At 43.0% G+C, this 20,268-nt stretch overlaps 1 protein-coding gene across 6 annotated transcripts in view; it reads right to left on the reverse strand.

Annotated features, from left to right (window-relative positions):
- Positions 1 to 20,268, reverse strand: part of fam172a (family with sequence similarity 172 member A) — a 150,581-nt gene that overhangs the window by 15,212 nt on the left and 115,101 nt on the right. The window contains exon 11 of one of the 6 annotated variants that reach the window (XM_042421385.1): positions 19,174 to 19,261. The exons of 4 other annotated variants lie outside the window; for them this stretch is intronic. In XM_042421385.1, the coding sequence (XP_042277319.1) occupies positions 19,174 to 19,261 (88 nt within the window). Of the gene's footprint in view, positions 1 to 19,173; positions 19,262 to 20,268 lie in introns of those variants that run through there. One more of the 6 variants, XM_042421386.1, reaches the window with a different exon arrangement.

The following is a 20,268-nucleotide window of genomic DNA, read 5'->3' on the forward strand; positions in this document are numbered from 1 at the left end:
ACGAAGGCACCTTTAGAAAAAAAAAACACACAGCAGCCCACCTTGAACTATGCAGGAGTGAAACATTGATCAAATCATGTAAAGCTCTGCCAGCCCGTTCACCCAGTTTTGTCCTTCATCCATGACATGTGTGGAACGCTACTTCTCAATAACACTACGGGAGAGGGAGCAGTGAGGGGAGGTGCCATGGCGTTTCAACAATAACCAAGTAGCTATTACAACATTTAACAGACGCATTGGGAGAACATGGCTCATTCAAACATAAAGTAATAAACAATTAAAGGATGTGACCAAGCGCACGTGTGTATGTTGGAGGTGGCTGGTTGTTGAGGCAGGTGATGGAGGAAAGGGACAAAGAGAGGCAAGAGGCAAAAAAGTCAGCAGGATTGGGGGACTGAGAGAATGAAGAAGGAAACTGAGTGAGAGCGGCAGAAACAGAAGTGCGGGAAGGAAGAAAGAAAAGTAGAAAAACTACCCTCTGTCATAATTTAAACGATCCGTAGTCTCCCAACGCTCTGTTTACAATGTATAATTTATGCCTTGCAGTTCAAACACAGCTTTATCTGCACTCAGCCGCTAAGTGATATGATTTCACTTTTTATAGCAGCCCCCACCCTACTCATCCAATCCACCACCACCCCTAGTCCCTCTGTAATGCAGGCTGGTGTGATTCTGCACGCCTCATGCACTGACTTTCAACTGTACACCCCCCTGAGGGCTAAAGTGGCATATTAAACCCCTCCCTAACCCCATCCTCTTTCCTCCCTTAAGCAAAACCACAGCCCTAGACACACACTTAAACACATGCGTTCTTGCGTGCGTGAGCTCACACCCACTGATATGCACACCCTATATGCTGCAAAAAGAGAGGGCTGCCTCATATTTTACAGCAGTTAAAGTTTCTTTCTGTATTTATTGCTGTGTTGGTGCGCAGTAATGTCCCATTTCACAGCAGCACACTCTGACCCCTGATCAGAGCCTCTCTGATGACCCCATGGCTCTGACTGAGTTGCACTAATACACCACTTAGGTTACTCCAGTTTAATGGCACTTTTCATCTACCCCCTCTCCCATCCAGCAGTACACACACACATGTACACACACACACATTACATTGCAGATAAAGTACCAGTCAAAAGTTTGGACATACTTTCTCATTCAAGGGAATGGGAAGGTGTGTCCAATCTTTTGATTGGTACTGTATACCATATATACATAGATATCATACTTGATATTGTGCTGGGGGATATTCTGGGCAATGCGTTTGCATCCTAAAACAGAGTGGTTGTCAAGGGTTACGCCCTATAATAAAATTGGCTTCCACAGTGTTCACCATGGTGTTCAGTGCAGTGATGGCATCAAGATTCAACTAATGAAGGCATAAACTGTAGTGCAATACGGAAGTTGCGAATGCGAATGAAAAAGTGTAAGGTGAGCATCAATATTGATCAATATTAAATTTAGTGTTTTTAGTGGTAATTAGCACTACTGGTAATTTTAGTGAGTTATCATAGAGCATGTCAAGGTATTTTAAGATGTGAGAACATTTTAACTGTTGTACAAATGCAACTCTGAGATGACGGCGTGGATCACAATTTCAAAGAATATCAAAAACCCTTTCTTTAGTCATGTATGATGGTATGCTTTTGTACTGTCAAACATTCTTACTGAATCACACTATGAACTCTGGTCTGTCCTCATTACACCATCATGTTACAGATCAATTTATCTGACTTCTGCAAAGAATGACCCCCCCTGCCTTTCTTGTTCTCTGAACCCTTCTGCTCTACTTTCCCACCATTTCATCTATTCATCATACTTCTCCCTTCCTTCAGCATCCCTCTTTTTACTTATTCTCTGCCATCTCCTCTCGTCTTCTTTCTCAGCTATCTGCCTACATAGTGTTTGCGCTAGCAGAAAATTCCCACTTCGTCTCTGGGGGGAACTGCGTTTTTCTCTGCTTCGCTCGTCTCTCGTTCTTCTCTTGTATGTTTTCCATGCTGGCAAAGCTTCCTCTTCCTGCATGCAGCAGGGAGTGTGCTCCGTCTGCAGCTGTCCCATAAGGGACCCTACAGTGTGATGTTACAATCTCCCATCTAGTGGGATCCTCTCTCTATCTTTCTCTCTCTCTTGCTGCTCTTTTCCCTTTCTCTCAACACAACGTTCATGCCCTTATTTTTTTTCCGTCTCTGTCTGCTTTATCCTCTTCTCCCTCACATACTTTCTTAATCTGTTTATCTGACTCTTACCCCTCTGACACTTTCTACCTTACATGCATACTCTCTCACTTTCTGCCTCTCTACTCCTACTGACACTCACACACTTAAATTACTCTTTCCTGTTTACTTTTCTGTGTTTTTTCTGGCATTGGGTAATCTAGACTCTCCTATTTTCAACCTTCTAGCCACCAGTATTTTCTAGAGGCATCTTTAAAACATGACACTCTTGTGGGCCCTTTTGCCTTTAATGGAAATGTGTGTGAGGAATGGAACCCGGTAAAATCTCAAAATCCAAGACTCCAGAAACTTCAGCCATTAGCATACAGCCCAAAGCCTCAGTCTCCAGGGAAGTGGCTACTGTGTGTGTGTTGTGGTCCAAGTGTGACTGGCCAGCCAACAGACCAGGGACCTCTGCCATATGGCTAGGGGCTGTCCTGCTCCAGTGTCCCTGTAGGGGCACACTATGATGAGCCACCCCACAGATCCTGAATTGGGCACCATGCCCTGTGACACAGAGGATAACACAAACTCAAGCAACAAGACATTCATCGCAGATGTGCATACATGCATACATGCATGGACAAGAAGGCTCTCATTCACAAAAAGTCTCTCACAAACTCATTGGGCTTCCCTCATTGATATCACAGGGAGTGCTTAAGTATAAACATGTGAAATGTGAGAAAAGTGTAAAAATATTCACAGCTGAGTTAAATGAAGTTGGCAGTTTGCACTTTTTTAAATTAAATATACTAACTTCTCCTTCACCAAATCAACCTTTCTGCCAAAACAGAACCAACAACAGGAAATGAGCCAGACTCTCATAAATGTTACACTCTAAATATTTTAAATACACACAGGGCATCATAACTGCCTGTCTGCTCACTGTATATCTCTGCAATGAATATAAGCATGACTTTTAAACTGCGGCTCAACAGAATTTCCCTTTGGATTCTCATGTTAATGCTACACACACTTATTCTAAGGCATTACATGTTTTAATTCATTTTTTTCTTTCTTCTTGATAAAAATGTAGATACAAGAAAAGTGTAAGAAACAGATAATATGAAATACAGCCGGCAGTTAAATTTATTTCACAATGTTAATGATATATAAATAAGTGAGAGAGAGATTTTAGTGTCCTCATAAGCATGTCAACACTAAGAAATCTGGACTTGTCCACTCAAAAGTGAATGCTGCAGATAAAAACAAAGCTTGGCTATGCCACTCACGTAATGATGCCTATACATACATATACAAGGAAATACCATATGTACTCCAGGGACTTATGAAGATATAAACAGAGTTGAGGGAGATCTTCAGTTTGTAGTAATGCAGAGCAATGCCTTGACTAGAAAAGATGAGGTGCTGTGTGGGTGAGATTCCCTTGACCTGCCATCTATGGACAAGGTCTCCGGTTAATTAAGTTTCCAACTGCATGGCTATTATGTTTGCAGTTCTCTTTGGAGATTAACATGGAGGCCTCTAAATCCACCTCACAATTTCATTTCATTCAACAGGATTTCTTTTCTCTTTTCTAAAGGTTCATATCAGCAATGTGATATGGGGGCGGGGGACGGTATGTGTGTTTGTGTGTGCACGTGCGCGCGTGTGTGTGTGCATGTGTATCTCTGTTCTTTTCAGCGTGCATTTTGTGACTTGTCTGTGCTGTAGCAATAGATAAAGAGGGAGACGGAGAGAGCGAGTTCTTTTCAGTGTGCATTCTGGCATGTCTGTGTGAAAGGGAGATGTGTTAAACTGAAACACAGAGAATGGGATTCAGGTTAAAGCTAATTCACCTCTCTAAATATTGCTCTTGGCTGAGGATGACACATTTGTCCATGGTGTTCTCACGTGGCCAGAGATGAGCAGGGACACAAAATGTCAGAAACTGACGCCAGTGTGATCAAGAGCAATCACAAGGTGAAGAGCAAGCTGACTGTCTGTCGGCACAAAAGCAGACTTTGACACTTCTAGGTAACACAATACCTCAGTGTAAATGATGAGTACAGAGGGCATACAGTATAAGTACGTTGGTTACACACACTTTTGCCAGACATATGCAGACAAACATGCATACATTCACACACACGCAGACACATGCACACGTGTCTAATGAGCGACTGGTACAGGATGTTTGTTTGGGTGGAACTTGAACCTGTCTGTGCCCTAGGGCCACAGCCAAGCAGGTGTTGGAGCACACACACACACACACACACACTCACACACACTCACACACACACACACACACACACACACACACACACACACACAATCACACACAGAAAGCAAGAATACCTGGACACCTGGGCTGGGCTGCACAGCACTGTCAGACTCACAGGAGCTGTCACACATTCCAGGATGAAAGTGACCCTAGAGCTGAGGGGGGCACACCTGTGCCATGGGAGGCCCCCTGTCTGTTGAGGACCCTCTCATAAAAACACTCTGTTACGGTGACAAAGTTGTAGGCGTTTAATTGGCACTTAAACGTGCTCAACGCTAATATGGGTACTAATAACATCTCTCAGAGCCTCCTAAACAAAGGGACAAAAGGGGCTGAAGAGGCAAAGAGGGTTACACTTGTACAGAGACAGAAAATTTAGTATCATGTTCTGAGTAAAGATTGCTTAAAATTGTATTTTTCTACGTGCTAACTAACAGTTTGGCTGACGAGCTAGTTCCAGGTTGGTGGCCACAGCTTTGGTAATACTGTCTAAGTCTGTGTGTCTTCGCAGGGCGGTACAGTGAGCAGCTTTGCACTTTACGCTGCTATGAGCAATCATCAAAGCCAGTCACACGTACGCATGAGAGCTGAGGTTCCTGGGTTCCTTGCTCGGTCGCCTGGCTCGGGGCAGAGAGTGTGTATGTGTGTGTGTGTGTTTCAAGGGATCAGGGCATTGTTTGATCATTGCCCACTCATTGTCCAGTCATTAAAGGGCACTTTTACCTGTGTGCCCAATGAACAATAATGAGAGAGCAAAGAAAGATGGAGAAAGAGAGGAATATGGAGCTGCATGCAGACACGAAATGAGAGAGATACCGTAAGTCACAGACACAGAGAAAGCGACAGACGGATATATACTGAGGGAGTTTGACACACAGCCACAACAAAAGACAAAAACAATGCAGCATCAGAATGGGGAAGCTACAAACCCAGGCTGGGCAGTTCAGATAGATGGGGTGGGGAGGAGGGAAAATGGAGGGCAGTGGGCTTGTGGGTCCTGTCCTGCCCTCGACCTGCGAATGCTGGCACACCCTGTCCTGCTGCTGGCTAAATAAAGAGCCCCAGGGTGGGCCGGGCTGGGCGGCAGGAGAAACAGACACAGAGTCGGCATTACCCAGCTAATCTCATTAGGGAGGCAGCCCTGCCAAGCTGCCAGGGGTCAGCCAGAGTGCCACGTCACTCACCACACCTTTGGCACTCCTTGTGACCCCCAGGCAGGTTTGGGCTGAGACTTATGGCCAGACGGGGTGAGGGGCGTTGGGTTGGTGGTAAAGGTGCTAAGCAGAGGGGGTAAACTAGATCAGCAGAGTTTAGAGTCAATGTAGTTTAGAAAACAGGGAGTGTCTGCATGCAGTACTTCCAGATAGAGGTAAAGAAGGTGAGGGAGACCAGAAAGTGGATAAAAGAAAAACAGGAGAATGAAACAAACTCAGTGAAACAGATATAATGCAAATGAGAGACAAAACCAAGAGAGGAGAAGGAGATAAAGAGAGAGTAAAAGAGAGAGAGATGGAAAGAGAGACAGAGACAGAGGCAGAGAGGATGGATAAGCAGCTTCCTCCTCTGCAGCTTGGTTTAATGTATTTACAGCGGATTGCATCAGGGTGCTGTAGTTAAAAGGGCCATCGCCATCCAACAGGGTCATCTGTAGTGTGATGTGCCTCTCATAAAGGGGATGTGTGTCACTGAGATCACCCTCACACGGGCACGCACGCACGCACATACACACAGACATATACCCACAAAGACACATGAGATACATGAGAATGTGCATACATGTGCACATGGTCAAATCTCTTCATTGAAAAGTATGAGAAGCCAACAAAATGTCATAAACTCTTGCCACTTCTATCCGATGGATCCAACCTCTCCCACCTTCTTATCTCTCTTTCTCCACTTCCCTCCCTCTGTGAACACAGTTGAGAGCTGATATGATGGCACTTTTAGCTCCAGCACCCTGTGCTCGGTTGACATTCAGTGAAGCGGGCAAAGGTAGGGGTTTGGAGCTGTGGAGCACCTCAGTTCTGTCAGCACCCTGACTGCACCCAGCATGCAGCCAGGGTACTTATGGGCTACTCCTATAAAGGTACTATAATTTTTTATATACTTTCTTTTATACTTTCTATATGTATGTGCTGCATGTTGGATATTAATTACTATTTTTATTTTTTGCACATTTGAGCCCATTCACAGCCCATCCTTATCTGCTCAGCCTTTCTTTCCTTACTTTTCCTCCCTCTAGCATACGCTTAAGCTACCTCATTAAGCAGATCAGCTGATCACGAAAAAATATTTTAAATACTAGTCATAGCGATGTAACTGCAGAATATACCAGTGAATTTAAAGCTCAGTGGAAGTGAGCAGATATTGATCAGTGACAGTGGCAAATCTCCATGCATTATGGTGGGAACAAACTTGGTCGCTAAAAAAGGTACCACTTTGCCCGTCTGGCAGTACTTTGGGTTTTGGCCTAATGAAAGAGGAGAACCAAGACACAGTTCTGAAGTGGTGTGCAGGATTTGTGTTAATGTAATCTGTGCAAAAGGTGGACCGATGACAACATAACACATAACACATAAGTAATGAATATAATTTTCTATGTTATAGCAGAGACACTAGAATTACAATATTCTTTTGTCTATTTGTCATTCCAGTGTCTGTGGCTATTGTCAATCTCTGCTTAGTGCAGTTTATTGTGTGGCATGCAGATCTGATCCGGGCTGGGCATACTAAATTGACAGTCATCAGTGATGGAACCCTATTAGCTAACGTTACCTGCGCAGCATGCCCATCATCTCCAACACCTGCCCACTATGGACACAAACTCATGGCCCTCAACCCTCTATTAACTCCACAGAAGAAAACCTTTCTGTGTATAAACTGGGAATTTAGTGCTCCCTATCATCTCAAGTTGGGGATCCAGTCTTACTTTTATTTAAAATACTTGTAAAACACTTTCTTAAATGAACCATGCTAATATATGTATATCAAAAAAATTATCTTTAACCTTAAGTCAGATGAACAAATATTAGTTGTTCAGCTCTTTTCACTCTGCATACATGGACCAGTGCCTTTATTCTGACCCTCTCTTGAACTGTAAACGTCAGCAAAGAATAAGCAGGGTGAGAGCTACAGAGGCCAGGATAGCATGACCAGTGGCACACACTACTATCGACTGAGCTCAGCTGTTTAAAACCCCAATCTCATTACTGTAACTCCTGATACTGATGAAGTACACAGGCTGGAAGGGGGCACGGGGGATAGCGAGAAAGGGAGAGTGAGAGTAAGCTGAGGGCAACATGGAAAGCAGAGGTCTTGTTGAGGCTAAAGCTGTTGGTTTGTGTCTGTGATGACTAAAACAGAGACTTGCAGTCTTTTGGCTGGGACTTCCATCATTAGCCACTAGCCAGTGCCAGTTGACACACTTAGTAGTTTTAAAAACGGAGTGAAAAAAAGGGAAATTAACCCAATCGCCTTTTCTGCTCGGGGGACACATTTTCAGAGCTGTCTTAGTTAGCCCAGCTTTGAAACACTCATAATGGCTGGCTGGCTGATGGGCTAGGTGACTGCCCTGATGGTTGTTTGACTGACAGCTTGTAGCAGTGTGATTCCCTGGCTAGCTAGCTGACTGGCTGGCTGGGTGCCTAGTCGGGTGGCTGGTTGATGTGCTGGCTGCTGTCTGGATAATAACAGAGAGTTTATGTTATTGTTGAGCTCTACTCGACACCCTGAGTGTGTTTAGACGTGCTCTATAAACTGTGCATAAGAGCATCCACTGCATATCAAAGCCCTCATCCAAAACCCTCCTAAAATAGGCAGAGATGAAGTCCGGGTAAAAAAGGGGGGAGCCAGCTAACTAGAGAGGGAAGGGCACTGAGGGAAAGGTTGAGAGTTCACAGCTGAGTTCAGGCGGGCCTTGCACTGCTTTGGGCCCCTGGCCAAGGCTGAGATTGGGATAAGCTCCTGATGGTTCCACTGTGAAATGGGATCAGAGGAGGGACAGAGGGAGGGATGGAAGGATGGAGGGAGGGCTTAGGGGGGGTAACTGTATGAATAGGCTAGAGTTGGCGTTGAGATTTGAAATTGTTTAACAAGCTGGTGTTGGAATATGCTGCCGGGAGTGGGGCTGGCTGAATTGCAGCTGTACAGGGAGGGAACGTGGTTGTAGGAATGCTTCTTCACTCCAAAGTATAGAGATTGCTGGAATAGTGCCATTTGATTAGATTCCTAAAGAACCACATGACCTATGACAGAGGAAATTATCTTCAGAGCATCAAAGTGAAAAGAAAAAATGAATCTACTCTGAGAAACCACATGATGTGGCTCCCTTTTCTGTTGTATAATTGATAGCATAGTCATACGCTGAATGACCGGGTAGTTGAGGTAAGCACTGAACGTAAAAGTTAAGTTGCAGTTCGCCAAAGTACCTGAGGGCCCATTCGACGGCAGGTGCCAGAGTTTCCTAACTAAAAGCTGATCAAGCTAACCTTACAGTTACCTCAGTGTAAATGCTCCACAGTTGACTAAGAGTGGGAGTGCCCTTATCCTCTCTGCAGGGGAGAGAAAAAAAGCAGAGGAAAAGAGAGGGTGGTAGAGATAAAGAAAGAGTCTTTAGGAAAGCGAGGCTCTCCTGACTAATTTTGGAGGGGTGAACAGTACAGAGTTCGGATTTGTGCCAGAACATGATTTGCAATATAAATGCATGCACCACTTCAGAAAATATTAACAAGATTTGGGGTTACGTGCCATAGCTGTGTTAGCCACAGGGTTGTAAATTAGCTACATAGAAACTGTCACGTTTAGAGATACAATATGAATGGTCAGCTAAAATAATCACTACTAAAAAGATGCCTTTTCTTATTTAAAAAAGAAATCAAGGAAATTAAATTAACCAACTTCAAAATTTGCACAGAATGTAGCGCAATTCTCCATTTGCTTCAAAGATATTCTCATGACATGCTGAAATATGCTGCACATAAATCTATCCGCTATACATTACACATATTCATCATCTCTAGCTACAGTTTAGATGCCTCTTCTCATTTCCTATTTTTTATGTATGTTTCCATGAAGAGACGAGTGCGAGTGCCTGTGATGTGTGCATATACATGTGCATTCACTACTGTATACGTGTATGTTTCAAAGCGTATATGTGCATCTAGATTCTGGGAACTCATTACCAGGAAAATCAATGCATGACATTGGTTTATAGCAGGCGGCTTCTCATCAACCTAAGACCTCATTCCATCCTCTCTCATTTCAGGCTGAGCACAGACACCACTACATATGAACATAGACACAAACAGAAAAATCAATACATTCAAAGTATATAGAGGGCACAATCATCCTTATGAGCATTATCAAACACAGCTGAAAATGTGCGAAGGCTTTATTTGTACGTGTCTATAAGTGTGTTTGTATAGAGACGAAGACAGCAGCATGTGCAATCGCATGTATGTAGGCAAGTTTGTGTGATCATGTATTCATCTAAGCATGCATATATGCATTTTGTGTTTGTGCAGCACAGTGTAATGCATTCTCGTGTGTGTTTGTGTGTGCGAGTCGCAAGAGTGAACGAATGTGTTTGCGGGCAGGCGTTTCTGATGAAGATATCAGAGTAAGCAGAGCCAGGGCGGGATCAGAATGTTGAGGAGAACTGGAGGGCTCAACAGGCAGAGAAGAGGACAGTGTCTGCCTGAAACACACCACTCTAACACACACGCACACACACAAACATCCTCACACATATCCCCCCCCCACCCCCCCCCTCTGTCATGGCCTCTGCTCCTACTTTATGTGTGGCACGCAACATGCTTTAAAGCGAGAACTACGAAGCACAACACTGTCTGCCTGGGGAATTCTCTACCTCTACATCACTCTCTCCTCCTTTGCACATCTCTCTCTTCCTCGCTCCTCCGCTCCCTCACTCTCTCCCCTAACTCTAAGTCTACGGAAACCCTGAAAGAACTTTAGCTTGCACAGCCTTCCCACAAAAGCGACTCTCTCCCTCTTACTCTCTCTCTCTCTCTCTCTCTTCACCACTCGTAGCCAACAAGCAGAAGAGACGGCAACCCTGTGCTCAAAAGTGATCAATTTTTAATTTCTCACCACTTTTTCATGTTGTGTCAGAGAGAGATGTCAGCAACAGGAGCCCTGGGGAGGCTAAGGGAAGGAGGAAGAGGGGGTGGTAGCAGATGAGGGAAGTGCAGGTGAGGAGAGCGAAGAAGAGCAGAGGATAGAGGGGAGGGAAACAATTGAGAGTGAGAAAACAAACCAATGTTCATAATCACAGTGTGTGAAAAAATACGTAGTCTACTTTATCACTGCTAAAATACAGGAATGCATCACATGTAATCTCTATCAAGCTCATCTCCAGTGATATGTTATTCAACTATCTTCATGTATCTCCCAACGCATCAGTTCCTTACACATTCTGATATTTGTGTTAAGGTGGTGGGGTTGCTGTGTTTGTGCCACATGCTGGCTGAGCTGACTCTTGCTGGCTGGCTGTTTGGCTCTTCTTGGTGACTTGGGTGGTGAAAACGAGCAGAAAATCTAACTGTTCCATATCAAGGAATATTTTTACTGCTGCTAATGTGACTTAAATACCTTGTTCCACAGCTGAGTGGGCTAGCACCTGCTGCAAGCAGCAGCTAGCCTATTACAGCTCGGTACAGAGCTGTCGCTAATTTTCTGATTCAATTAGCATGCCTCAGAGCTTTCCAGTCTAATTGCAAACTACTTCACAGTTACCTCTCTGATTAATCGCTGCCCATCTGCGAGCCATTGCACGCAGAACTTGGTGGAACAAATTTGTGTATTCTCAAATATCAATAGCATTGCCCTGAGCTGTTGAATAGGCTACTATATCAACTGGTCACTGAGAAGCCCTGATATCTTATGCCCTGATCCCATATAGGGCTCAAAGAACACATCCCAATGTTCTGCATATGTTGCTAGAAGCTTTTTACAATGCCTGTAAACATAGTGCCTCAGGTGGTTAGAGGCTCTGTGAAGAATGTCTGTTAGAGTGTGTGTTTTGTGTGCAGGATAAAAACAGAGAAAGCTATGCATCACATGTTATAGTGAATCCACTGTACATTTTAACCATGCTGCCTAAACCTAAAAGTAAGTCTAACACGGAGCATTCATTCTTTCATTCTCAAGCACTGTATTCTCAAATAATTCTGTAATTTATTAAATGTTCCAAATTAAAAAAATATTACCGCATGGGCCAGCTACCATTCTCGTCCTACTTGATAGTCCAATTCCAGTAGATTTTGAACCTCTTCAACATAGATGCATTAACAATAAAATCTCACTATCCCACAGATCCAGCCCACCCCCCAACCTAAACTCTGGACTAGCACACCATTAACCCCGTAGGCATAAAAAACTCTCAGCAAATCAATAATGTATGAAACTACTACAGTGCAGTTTAAAAAATTCTTTTAAAAATTAAAATTTGAGTGAAAACAGGGGCTACACAAGATGGTATGATACACGTGACATTTGATGCATTTGTTGGACACAGCAAAGATATCAGCAATGCCATAAGATATGGACATATATTATTTTGCTAGTTCACTGCACAAACTGCATGGAATTTTAAGCATTTCAACCACAGCTATTTCAGCTGTAATAACAAGATTATTAATATAATGTTGTGACTGTCCAATATGAATTCCATTATACCTTACTCTAATCCATAGCCAAAAAGCACAAAAACTAGCATAAACTCTTTGTGTAAGGATAGTATATGCATCCACTTCACAATATGAGATGCCCCATAGCACACTGTTAGTTGCAGAGATGGAAGTGTTATTCTGAGCATTCTCAGAATAACACACCACTTAAAGTTGCTGTAATAAATATTTGTACAATTTCTGGCACTTTTTTGTTGGTGGATCAGTTTAAAATATTGCAAAAAGTGGATCTCTTCATGAATCACCACTATTGCAATATTGTAGCTCTTGATTTGTTTATTGTGGATGTTCATATCGCAATATGATAAGAGCACGGCTAGAAATATTGCTTCTACATAGAATAGGGCTCAGATGGAAAATGTCATTATTATAAATGCTGTTTCCCATTACTATTAGTATAACCATACACTTCTAATGCCTCAAACTGTTGCCTGTGTATATTGTTCATACTGTCCTGGATCAAGTTTTGAAACTCTACATCTTCACACATCTGTTGCCCAAAGGCATTCTTAATGGATCACAATTGACTGACTATTGTTGCCCAGATATTTCTTAACCTCCCCCAACTGTAGGACCCAGGATAGTGTAGTCTAGACCTGGAGGTCATAACCCTCTGTGAGACCCACCAGGAGACCCATCACCTCTCCCACCAAACCAGATCAATAGCTCTGTGTTGTCTGGGCTGTCGGCCAGTGTTTACTTGTGCTGACCTCTGGAGCTCAAGAAGAGCAGCATAGGACAGATGACAGCAAAAACTAAGTAAAGCACAATGGTAGAGGAGATGAGGGCAGACAGTAGACAAGCTGAGGATTGAAGGGCAGAGATACTGCTATCAAAGAAGAAAGGCCCAGGATTGGAGAGGAGAAAAGAGAGGGGTAGAAAGAACATGAGAGTGAGGGCAATAACGAGCACACCAATATCAAAGAGAAAGGAGTGGAGCAGAGGTGAGCAGAGAGCTTTGACAAGAGAGAGGAGTACAGAGAGATGGTTAAAGGAGTGTAGCTTGGGTCAGAGGTAAGGCTGAGGTGTCTCAGGTTATCATATCAGTCAGTCAGCTAGAGACTTCCAGCTATCATAGCCAGGGCGCGTTGCTCTCAATCCCACACAATCCTCTCCTCTGTTCTCCAACCCAGCCCTATTCACAAATCTAAAACCAAGGTCACAGCAGTGTTTACACAGCCTTTAGCCCAAATTACATCATCCAAACGCTGGCCTGCTGGATGCATCACACTGTCACTGAGAGTAAATGACCTGGCAGGCTGCCGTCTTGCTCAAAGAGGAAAAGGGGAAAGAACAAGAGAGAGACAGAGGGATAGTGCACCAACATGGGTGGTGAAATCATATAAAGAAGAAAAAGTATGATAAAAAAATGAGGGAAAGAAATGGCACAAGAGCTTGGCATGTAGAAACTTATCAGGGTTTGCAATTTGTGCTCTCCACAAAAAATGAAATGTCATCCAAAACACAAACACGTTATTGTCCTGTGGCAGTGTTTTCCCCTCATGAGTCTACACACTAAACAGGGGAGCATAATGTATATTGTTGCTGGCTCCCAATAATGATGCATAACCCGGTGGCTGCACAGGAATATAATACCAATATGTCAGGTCTCTGATTTGGCCACAATTTGCATGGTTATAATAGCTTATCGACTGGCTCAAGGTTGAGCAGGGCCAGGCGGCTTCACTGTAATGACCGGCCGTGTGCCTCCGACAGTTTATTTCAAGCTTCTGTAGCTCAGTCGCCCGGGCCCCCTATCTCGTCAATACCCAATCTTGATCCCACTATCTGCCTTCTGACAAACTCTGAACAAACACCTCTGCTCCCTCCATCCCCAATGCCAACAACCTCACCTCCACCCCCTCCAAACCAGTTCTTTTTCTTTAAATTATTCCTGTATCATACAAGCATTTCCCATGGAGATCAATACAGGTGCAATTCATTAGGCCTCCCAAAATCTGCAAGCGTTTGCTCGTATAACAGCTATCGACCCTCCCCATGTTGGCTCGGTGCCCACCTTGTTCAATGTCTGTGCAGCAGTACAACAGGCGGGCTCCAGAAGCAGAAACACGCTTTTTGAAATTAAAATTATGGATTTTGTTTGAAATGAGAAAAAAATAGGCTATGATATGACCTCTAAAAACAAGCATTTGTATTCATAACAATTCATAACAATACATGGAAGTCCTTTTAATTGCATTATTCCAACTGATCCACACACTATTTTAGTTGATGTTTTACAACTATGCAGTGAAATTTCCACAGTTACAAGTTGCCTTAATTCAGCATTTACATATCATTGATATAAACTTGTGACACTGTTTACAGAACTACATAAAGTAGTACTGAAACATTTTAGTTGGTTAATCAAATAGTTGTCTAATAGAAAATTAATCAATTCCAATATTGATGATTAATTTAGTCAATTATCAAATAAAAAAAGTAGAGATGTCCTTTGCCAATCTTATAGATTGATATTGGGGCTGATCTGCTTATTTTAATGGATCAGTGTCAGCTAAAATAAACCTGATCAAATGACAATTTTTTTTTTTTACTGTGATTCATTGTGTTTTGTCCAACTCAGCCTAGTGTTGCAGTGAAGCTCTCCTCAAACAACTTGGCTTCATAGTATGAGCGCTTTCTACTCATAAATGCAAGTGAAAAAAAGTGAAAATTATTCAGTGCATGTATACTCTAAGCTATGGACTCAGAAGCCAAATAAAGTTGATCGGGATACCCCTAAAAATAGCCTACCACACAAGTTCAGCTTCACAGAGACGTTTCTTGCTTTTTGCTTTAATTTGGGGTATTGGCTGCTGGTCAGACACAGAGGATACTGGTTACTTGTGATGGGTATATTACTTTTGCCATTTTATAACTTTTTATAACTAAATGCTTGATTGGAAACATAATCAATAGATGAATCAGTGATGTAAATCGATGTTAGTTCCAGTACCAGCATGAATTATGTGAGACCTCAACAAGGTATTACATTTACAACATTAAACAATTTAAAGGAGATAATCCCTTTGTGTCTTAATTTTTGTTAATTTCTCTACTAAGAATTACAAGGTAATTTCTGTGTTGTATATAGTAAGTATAAGTATATAGTATCAGATTAAGAAAATACACATATCTTAAAGGGAACAGTGGTGAATTTTCAATGTGATATGATTCTCATTAGCTGTATATGACTTTGAAATTTGAAATTAAGAATCAAAATCTAAACATCTCAAAATACTTTATTTGAGAGGGAAATAAAAAATTAGATGAAGTGAGTGAGAGTAATATGTATGTGCAAAATAAAGATGAAAAGAAAATAGGTGGATAGCCGTAAAGAAGTGATGAAAAAGAAAGAATAACTGCAGAAGTCTGTCTTCCTAGAGTACTCCATGAGTTTGTCACTTGAAGTCCTTTCCTTCCCAACAGGCTACACGACTTAACAGTGTGATTGCTCCAACCCTAACGTTCCCTACGTCAGTTTCTAGGGCACTGCCTTCAGAGAAAGTCCTCAAGTTTAAAGGAAGGAGGACATAAAACAAGAGAGACCCTGTCATTCCTGCTCAGTGTGCCTTCCATTTCAAGACCTGAGACTGTTTTATACAAAAAAATAGTACAAATTTAAACTGTATTTGTAAAACAACAAACCCAAACTGTTCAAAACCTCTTAGTACGAGATTTGTGCTGCGCTGTGCAAATTTGTTTTTGAAAGCGTCTCATTCTATTAAAAATCTAAATGTAACATTTAAACCCACATTAATTAAAGCTTATAGGTTTGTTTCCATTTTTTAAGTAAAGGTGCAAAATATTGGATTTTCACTATTTCATAATTAAATGGTGACTACAGGCATAATGGTGTGTCTGTGAGCATATATACATTTCAGTATATTAGTCATTTGATGATTATCTATTTAAGCATCAGTTACATTTTGTCTACAAATGGCACTCGACTACTGTATATCTAACCAGGAAAACCCCTATTACCACTCAAATGAGAGCACAAAGCAAATCATTCCTTTTGTTTAACGCAGTTCTTGGATATCTGACAGAGACAAATTAATGAGAAAATGCCACCTGTAATCTTTTTTGAAGATCAGAAAAAAATAATATTGTTTTAAGAGTTTTGTTTTGATTAAGAGGTGAATGATAAGTTGCACCGTATTTAAAAAACAAAGCCCGAAAAGCATCCCACTGGTTGTCTGATCACAAACGTAGCCCATCGCTTTGACAAATCAATTCCGAAACATCTCTGTTTTGGCTGTTATGAAGCCATTTCCGAAATACAAAGAGGAGGGGGGGGTAGAAGGAGAAGAAAAGGATAAATCAAAAGGGGTGGTGGAAACAGGCAAGCAGTGGTCCTCGGTCGAGAGGTCAGAGTGAAGGCAGTGCCGCCATGCCCACTGTGGGCACTCAGCTGGAACTAAATGTGGACGCCGAGACGCCAACTATTGGAGCGCTGCCAAGAACCTCTCACCCTGCTGCGCTTTCTCTCTCTCTTTCTGCCCGAGACTCAACAATGAGTGGGGACTCACCGCCTCCCTCCCCACAACCCCACCCCACCTGCCCCCAAATCCCCCACCACACCCCCTACCCCTTTTCGCACTCATTCAGTCATTCAGCTTAACATTTTTATTACAGCAAGCACAGGGATGGTAGGATGTAGGAAGATCACTGAAGGGGCGGAGGTGGGGGTGTGGGGACCGGGGGGAAGTGAAGGACGAGGGGATGAACTTTAGAACTCTGACAGCTATGTTACCCAAAATATTACAATCATTTATATTTCAACACCTCTATGGGTGAATGGGTGGTTATGGCCATGTGTGTGTTTGTGCAGGACCACCCTCTCTGGGATGTGTGGGAGAGACAATGGGGCCAGTGAGCTCCAAACAGCTGTGAGTGAGCTGGGTGTCATACCACCTCCACACACACACACACACACACACGCACACACACACACCATCTGTGAACACCAACACATGACAGAGCAAATAGGATTACAGTATGGAGGAAGACAAGGAGGATGATCCAAACACCATAATATCATTTCCAAGAAGGGACGGGGATGGGGCAGGGCATGGGGCGGGTAGGTGTCGGGTGGGCTGGGATGAGGGGTTTACAAGGGGGTGGGGCAGAGGCTTAGTTGGTCAGGGGTCAGACCTACAGTGCAGCGATCTAATGGCTGTCTGGTTTGTGCACCACAGCTTAGCTCGTGTTTTCCAAAAACAAGATACAGAAACTAGGCCAGGATTCAAGAGATGAAAAGCACCACAAATAGCACACAGGATAAATGAAATGCACCAAAGTTCACATAGTTCAAACCTTTTTTTCCAGTAGAACCTTGTTTATTTTAACTCCTCAGAGACAGAAGTTATTCAGAGAAAGTATTTGATACGAAAGAAAATATAGAAATCACTGATTAGAATCTGTGAAATATACAACACAAAAGCATGTGTGCATTCTAATTTAAAGTTCATATGTATCAACACTGCTTACGTTATATGGACAAATTACATAGTCTGTATATCCATATGAAATTGTATTTTAAGATAAATTAAAGTACGTAGGTCTGTTTTTATGTCTCAAAAAGACGGTGAGCTTTTAGCCTGTGCTGTGAGAAGGTTATAGGCCAACATCCGACATAAACCTTATGACATGGTCAACATAACAAATACTGAGTGTCAACTACGATTAAACCCTCGGGTTAAATCCTTAGTGTGTCCTGTCATTCGAAAGAAACATTTTCATATCACTTTATTATCATGTGATTTGTCGACTAATATTGAATGTATTAAAAGAGATTATGGTTGCATTAGAGGATTAGAGGTCTTTTAAGGAACCAGGAATGAATGCAGTGACCTCCACACCCATCCATACACACACATACATACATTCATACAGATAATTCACACCAACCACGTCATATATGAAAGAGATTACAATGTCATTTACAGAATTGTAGTACAAAACAATCCATTTCTCTCTCATCTATCCATTCATCCACACATGCATGCATTTTTCTGCTGATTGGTTCAAGGGCCTGTCTGTGTGACAGAAAAAGGTTGATCCTGGGGCCAGAGCAGGAGAGGAATGCCAAGCATGGGTTTAAGCTGTAAGGTAACATCTATGTCAAAAGCCTCATCGAGTGTAAGACTAAATCTCTGAGTTGGGCCGGGCTGCGCAGGTCTTGAGTAGGAACTACCCAGACAATCTAACATGAACACATCCAGCGTGGTCCACAGGAGCCAGTCTGACATGTGACTGGCTGCGACACCTCAAGGTCAAAGGTCAATACAGATTTTCAGCAAATCTGAGCAGGCACGGCATGAACTTATATCCAGGGAGGGGAGGGGGCACGGCTTGGCCTCCAACCCTTACCCGTTAAGACCCTTGAAGTTTTTTACCCTGACCTAGACTTGACTCCTTCATCTGGGATGTTAGCTATACTAATTACTGCCTGATAGCCGCCTGGTGCCAAACGCAATTCACTTCCCCCCAGTTCTTCTAGACTTTGCTCCAACAGCTGGTGCCAACCTCACTTAGCGCTCATGAAGTGTTTCAAACACAAAGTGCGAGCCCCCAACTTCCACTCTGCTCCTGGCAATCTACCTCTTTTGTTTAGGGTTTTGTTATCTGGCCACATGTTGCTCAGAGGGCAAGGTTGGGGGCAAAGGGGAGCTGCACTATGTAACATCAGAGGGTCAGCTGGCATGCACTCTGAGAGAAAAAAAGCATTTCATAAGCCAAACAAAAGGGGATTAAAATGGCGGAATTTGCACCTCTGAGTACTGACCCCACCTTTTTGCATCTCAATAAGACAAACATCTCCTCTGCCACTAGAGAGTTGGTTAGGATCTGAACGAGGGGAAAGGTAGGGTGGAGGTAGCTGTAAGCTGTGACAGAGCCACAGCGCAGTCAGGTGACTTGGGCTCAAGGATGGGGAACGGGACTCGCCTTTAGTTAGGAGGCTCAATTTATTTCCTCTATGCCCTGAGGCCCGCCTGTCCAACCTTGTGGCGCCCTCCATTACCTGATCTGCATGTCTGCCACTTGAGCCTTAGATCCTCTTCTCTGCCCTCTGGGCCACTTCCAAATCTCATGGCAACAGCTGGTCATATCTGGGAACCCAGAACAGGCCCAGATCAATGTAAGTTTGTCTGTGATTATCAGTGTGTGGGTGTATATGTGTGGTGTGGGCCTGTGTCTTTGGGGGTGTATCACTAAGTGTGTCTACATGTGTAGGGCTATCTCTGAGCATGTCTGTGCACATGTGAAGCTGTGAGCATACAGGCAGTGTATGTGTGTGTGTGTGTGTATGCAAACAAGTGGCCTGTCTATGTTGATTAGATAGGAGGTGAGCCCTGCAGTAGGCGGACATACTGGCTGACCAGCACACAGATGCAAAGACAGGGGGGAAGGCAGGAGTGGTGTTTTTCCGCTGGCTCTGTAGTTTAGCCCTAAGAGGTCCATGGAGGTGATAACAAGACTGTCTCTAGGTCACCCAGATAACACGCCTGTACACACAGCATTCCTCTTCTTGGGAGGATGTACACACAAGTGTAGGTAAGTATGTGTATGTGCAGGAATGCATGCACACATATCTTCACCCAAGTATAAAGGTACTAACACCATACAACTATGCTGAAACAAGATGTGTCACAGATGACACAGTAAGAGGGCCTCTGGGAATAGTTTGAGCGCAAAAGGATGGACAGAAACAGACTACCAAGATATAATCACAGATGATTAGACAGAACATTAATATTAGAATTTCACAATATATACATCATGCACACCAAACCCTAAATGAATTTCCTTTTTGTCAGTCATCTTAATGAACAAGACCACTTAGGACAAATTCATATGGGGAAAACCGGGGACTTAGACAATTGAGACAGACATAAAAAGCAATTAGACCGCTTAAAATCAAGGCAATGGCTTACAGAGGGTTTGGTTCAGTGATAAAACCAATCCACATAGTTGCACACTGAGGAAAACATAATACACTGCACATTATGACACATTTATTGCCCCATTGCTTAGACTCAGTGCTAGACTATTTTCAGTGCTGAAAAGTCAGCTGACACACAGGTCAAAGGTCATCCTGTGCTGCCCAGAGCAGTGA

Source organism: Thunnus maccoyii, chromosome 9, assembly GCF_910596095.1.
Source record: "Thunnus maccoyii chromosome 9, fThuMac1.1, whole genome shotgun sequence".
In the NCBI taxonomy this organism is placed as follows: domain Eukaryota; kingdom Metazoa; phylum Chordata; class Actinopteri; order Scombriformes; family Scombridae; genus Thunnus; species Thunnus maccoyii.